This window comes from Populus trichocarpa, chromosome 8 (assembly GCF_000002775.5).
Source record: "Populus trichocarpa isolate Nisqually-1 chromosome 8, P.trichocarpa_v4.1, whole genome shotgun sequence".
NCBI lineage: Eukaryota > Viridiplantae > Streptophyta > Magnoliopsida > Malpighiales > Salicaceae > Populus > Populus trichocarpa.
Genome location: NC_037292.2, coordinates 8902702 through 8908444, shown reverse-complemented (window position 1 = coordinate 8908444; position 5743 = coordinate 8902702). Strand labels below are relative to the sequence as shown.

The following is a 5743-nucleotide window of genomic DNA, read 5'->3' as shown; positions in this document are numbered from 1 at the left end:
TAACTTATTTCATAAAAATATGAAGCAGGGAATAAAAATAATAATATAAAAAAAACATAGAAGGAAGGAAGGGGAGGAGAGTAAGAAAACAGTGAAGAAGGAAAGAGGAAAAGAAAAGAAAAACTATTCTCCAAAGACAGGTCAGTACTACTAGCAATGCATAGACCACTGTAACACGGAGCGCGTGATAAGTATGTAATATACAGTCCATACAAGAAGAAGATAAAATATTTATATCGATCTAGGGGCTACATGCATGCACCCCTATCCACCCAAACCTAACAACAATGACTATACTCGCACACGTGGGCATGTTCTCCCAAGTCAACTCGCCTTCTCCACACACCGTGTGGGCTAACCCAATAAAATTACCACTACGAAGTCTACTGCCATTATACCGTACCATATAATAATACCTAGGAAACAACACAGAAAGGACACGTACGTATACCACGTAGATGCCGACGCGCTCATTACACATCTTTGTGACGACCAAGCCTTAGTTTTTTCTTGAACTCAAAAACATATAAATTTAGACGCATCCATGTTCTCTATATATAGCAGTTCTACATACTCTTTGTTAGATAAAAAGTCTCTCTTAACATTTTATAGCTAGGGAGCCATTCTTGCTGATCTCTTGTTTTCTATTTAAAGCCTTTGCTTCGTTGTTGTTGCCAACCAGCCTTCCAGCCTCATTTTCTTACTAGTTCCTTCTATTCCACCCCCATTAAAGCTAAGAGAATATATTTGTAAAACCATCCCTTTTCTTTTATTAGTGGTGGATTTTTCGGAAATTAAAACTGATTAAGGTTTACTGATCAATCCCTTACCGTAGATTGTCTTAATTGAAGAACTATAAAAAGCCACCTTTTCTTCTCCAGTACGAATTGATATCTGGAAAATGGCGTGTATGGTTGCTCGATCAGGGAGGGAGTTGCAGAGATATGATGACATGGGCCGCCGCCAAGTTGTTGGGTGAGCTTAATTTGTTTTTTTCTGAATGCGTGGTCCCCATGAGTTTTTCCTTCTTCATTATGGCGGCCTTCCTCTTCTTTGTTTGATATGAAGGAAAAGAGTTATTTTTTCCTCTCTTGGGCGTGGTCCCCATTTATGCGCAGTTGTTCTTCATGGGTCTCATATATGTTGTTTTTTTTTTCCTTTTGATTTCTTGATCAGAACAAGTTAATCATGATTTGTTTATATTAATTTATTAGAATTAACTCCTATTAATCTTACTCAATGTTTCGAATTGCAGATGCATCCCATATAGATTCAAAAATTGTAGTGATGGTTTCAATGGTGATGAATTGGAGGTTCTAGTCATCACTTCACAGAAGGGTCAAACCCAAGGAATGATGTTCCCTAAGGTAATTATGCAAAAAAATTAGAAAATGGCTTCGTATTTTACCTCTCATATATATCAAGAGCCTAAAATTGCATGTTTATCAGGGTGGCTGGGAACTCGATGAGTCCGTGGAAGAAGCAGCTTCCAGGGAATCGCTTGAAGAAGCCGGGGTTCTTGGCAATGTTGAGGTTGGTGTTCTACTGCCAGTTGCAAATTACCTTTGTAGTTTTTTTAACATTATGTGCTGGCTTGATTTTTTTGAACAAGTTTTTAATATGGATTCACATACATGGCAGGATGAACTAGGCAAATGGAACTTTTTAAGCAAAAGACATGGCACATTTTACGAAGGATTTATGTTCCCTTTGTTTGTGACAAAGCAACTTGATCTTTGGCCGGAGAAGAGTGTCAGGCAAAGAATTTGGGTATGTTGCTTTAGTTTCTGCTGCTGTACCATGTTAAAATCATTAATTTGCCACGATATTGTGTCCTAATAATTTAATTACACGTGAAAACAGATGACCGTGAACGAAGCCAGAGAAGTTTGTAGGCATTGGTGGATGAAGGAGGCCTTGGACATATTAGTTGAGCGGCATACATCTCTGCAACTACAGAAGGAAGAACTTGCGCTGTCATGCTCTTTAAGTTAGGAAAGATTAGATTATTTGTACATAACAGTTTCCCAAGTCTCAATGCACCATGTCTTCATGGAAGCAGAAGACGGATCGAGAACTAGTAATCAGGCCAAGGCGTGCGGATTTAAGGCGCACGATTGTAGAAAAAGAAATTGACAACCATCGTTTTCTTTATTGGAGGCTAATATAATAATTAAATCAAAGCAGGACAAAGTAGTTGAAAAATATTACATTCATTTCTTTAGTGAGAAATTAAATCCTTCATTTTCCATGGAATGAGCTATTTAATTATGTGTTCATACTTGCTGCCGTCTTTTCATTGTCTGCCATAAAGATGTGAGTCGAGTGCCTTGATGTCATACAGATCAACAAAACTAAGCCTTATCCCAACCTCGCTCGAGACAAATTTTTGCCGCAGTATGAACATGGCATTTCTAGAACTTCATTTCTAGAGGTGCCATGTGTTTGCTTAATTTGTCCATTAAAGCGATCAGTCAGGCATCACAATCTATGCCCTCTCAGTGCCTTTTTTTTTTCATCCCCCAGTTTCTGCAATGAGCCAGCCAGTGGTATGATAGAGCAAGGCCAACCTGAAAACTTCGACAGTTTGTAGCTTTAGCGGAAAAAAGTCTCCATAGCCGATCATCATGTGAGACTTCGGTGATTCCATATGTTTAAGTTATCAAACTCCAGGACAAGATGCGCATAAAACCATATAGCATCTCATTTGCTCGCCAGTAGAATAATAAACCTCCGAAGACGCCATTTATTTCATCGACAAACCATGACCTCTTAAATATATAAAATTCTCATGAGCTGTAGTTATAACCTTGATGCTATTAACTTCAAGGACATGATCGTGTTTATACGTTTATAATTGGTGATTTCTTGTTCATTCATTAATTGGTTCTGCCATCATTAATTCATTACGCATTAACAATAATAAGGTTTGGTATTTATGTTCATAGATGTTGGTTCCACCATCATTAACACGTTGACAATGAATTAAGATGAGTGATGGGCCGGGATATATGCTCTCTAAACACGGTGATGTCCCGATGCTTAAAATTAAACCCGAGAAAGATATGGATCCAAATCTAATAGACAAACAGAGCTCAGAGACAAGATAATTTTGGAAGGACTTGAGAAGATGATTGAAGAAGCTAAAAGTAGGGAACACGGAGCTTACAAAATTACTAGAAAGTCCTCTATGAAGGGTTCCATTTCTCCTCATTCATGGCACAAAAACAATTATATCAGCGGAGATCAGGTGCCCCGATCACGTATATGCAGATGCTGCTGACTTGCGTTGCTGCAGGTTCTGGAGAATTTTCTCGGCTGCAATTGCTGGAGTTATTGAATCCTTAGCTTTAGACACATTCTCCTTAACACGTTACATGATTAGTTTGGATTAGGGAGCAGGATTCCTATCTTGAGTCGATATGGCAAGTCCAAAAACACATGTCATGCATGTTTGAATGATTTGCAGGCATTAGTTTATATGCCTTTCCAAATTAATGCATGTCTTTATTTTGTAAGAATGTGGTTGTATTCATTGAAAAAAAGAGAGTGTAATACGTATCTTTAATTTGTTTATTGTTGTTGCATGTGCGTTTTTGCTCCAGAGTATTCTGATCACTTGCGACTAGGTGGAGTTGTCAGGAAAACGGATAAATCAAAGTTTGTAAACCGCTCATCTTTCATATAGACGTATGGTTTCATTTAAAGTGTATTATCAGTCACAGTAGTAAAAGGCCTTGTCAAGTGTTATGGAAGAACAGTACGGGCTAAAGCTGTTCGTTTCAATTGTCATCTGTAATAAGCCTATATTAATCTGGTAACATGAAAGGTTATCGAAGATTCGACTTCGAACCAAAATTAGCAATCACAAGAGCTCTTATCCAAAAAAAATAAAATCATAAGAGTTCTTCGCAGTCTTGTTTCACTAAATTATCCTCATCAGTTAATCAAAATACAATATAACACAATGACATGCCTCGTAATAATAATAATATCCTACTTCAATATACACATTCAACTCGCCTCAAGTTATTATGGCGACCGAGGGCTTTCAAGCTGTAAAATATGTTGGCAATGTGAACTTGGAGAGAGCGTTGGAGGTTCGATCATGACACCTAAACCTGATGGCACTGGTTTTGAACAAAGCAGTTTTGTAGTTCCAAATGAGCAATCGGAACCCATACATTGAGCACAAAACAACCAAGAACAATATAGACTTGAACACTTTGATCCCACTTTCTTTGTATCATTCTTTATTATAAATAATCCCTTTGCGTCGCGCAACAAGATGTTTCTTCAATGCATCTTTAACCTACTGCATGTTTAAGAGCACTATAGTAGGAGCAAATCGAGGATCATTTACTGTTAGTTCAAACAGACAATATTCTTGAACTTCCTTGTCCTCAGCCTCCTCTCTTTATTCCTCACCCTACTAGAGATCTTTGTTTTTATTAGACAAATCTGCTTCTTAAAGCCTATCTGATCGGTGCGAGTTCTATGAGGACAGCAGTAATTAACCTCATATTTTATATTGGTAGCTTTCTATAATAGATGGGGCTGATCTAGTGACACAGTTTTATTTTGGAGTGCCAAATTGTTGGGTATGTTTGTGTGATGGTTTGGAGTTGAAGTGGTGATTTAAGTTTGCTAGTGGGTGGTGGCCTGGTGGTGTTACATATATTCTTCTACCTCCTTTTCTACTTTCCATGGGGTTTTTTTTTTTGGAAAAATACAGAGAAATATCAAGCTAGGCTTTCATCAAGGATCGATGATTGTAAAATTTGAAAGATAGTGGTTGGTGTGGCTTAGCTGAAGAAGAGCCTTTCTCCTTCCTCACTCGCTCCCTGCGATGAAGCCTGTATGATCTGGAGTTGTCGCTGTCTCTTGGGAGCACATTTTATGGTGGAATAACAATTGGTGTTATAATACTATTATTGTTACTGGTGATGCAAGACCTTATGGTGCTGTACTGATCTACTCTTTTGCCTTGTTAGAGTTCCTTGTCTTAAGTTAGCTGGTTTCTCTCTATGGACTTGTGCTTGCAAGGGTTTTCTTTTCTTTTCTTTTTGGCAATGAGTTTGATCTCCATCCATACAAAGATGGTCTTTAGATAAGTTTTTAAAAAAAAATTAATAACAAGGTTCACCCAGTTTTGGGTTGTTTATTTTTTCAACCTTTTTTTAATCATATTGTTTTTAAGAAATAAATACATTTGATGAGCACACAACTTCCCTGTAATATATTAAAACTAATTAATTAGTTTTTATAATATAAAAATGATTATTGATCATCCTCGTTTTATTAGTTTTCTCTCTCGAATTTATCTTCTTTGATCATCAAAATTTTATATCTTTATCTATTCTACTTTTCAATCTCTCAAAAATATCTATATAATTACAAAAGGATTAACCACGTGGAACAATTTGTTTTGTTAAACGACATGTATTCTCTCGAGTGTATGGGGCTCATAGTTTAAGGGTATTTAAAAATATGGTCATGTTGTTTCATAAAGTTTTAATTTTTTTAAAAGAATATTAAAATAATATTATTTATTTTTATTAATATTATCCTATCAAAATAATTTAAAAATACTAAAAAAAATTCATTTAAAAAAAATTAAATTTTAATAAAAAAACAAATTAAAACTCACTCACAGTAACCACTTCACTCGGCCAGCGAATTTTAGACACTGTTAATCCGAGAAAGTACAGCGTAATAAAAAGAACAAGTACTACTTCACAAG

The 5743-nt window shown here is 36.3% G+C and overlaps 1 protein-coding gene across 2 annotated transcripts; it reads left to right on the top strand.

Moving 5' to 3' along the window:
- The first annotated feature begins 550 nt into the window (after positions 1–550).
- On the top strand, positions 551–2251 carry LOC7457797 (nudix hydrolase 17, mitochondrial). 2 transcript variants are annotated; one of them, XM_024606666.2, is made up of 5 exons: positions 551–970; positions 1256–1367; positions 1450–1533; positions 1642–1770; positions 1864–2251. In XM_024606666.2, the coding sequence occupies exons 1-5, from the start codon at positions 945–947 to the stop codon at positions 1993–1995; spliced, it is 483 nt and encodes a 160-aa protein (XP_024462434.2). In that variant the 5' UTR covers positions 551–944; the 3' UTR covers positions 1996–2251. The 2 variants fall into 2 exon arrangements, with proteins under 2 accessions (XP_024462434.2, XP_002312457.3); XM_002312421.4 differs by having other exon boundaries at positions 552–975.
- The last annotated feature ends 3492 nt before the right edge of the window (positions 2252–5743 follow it).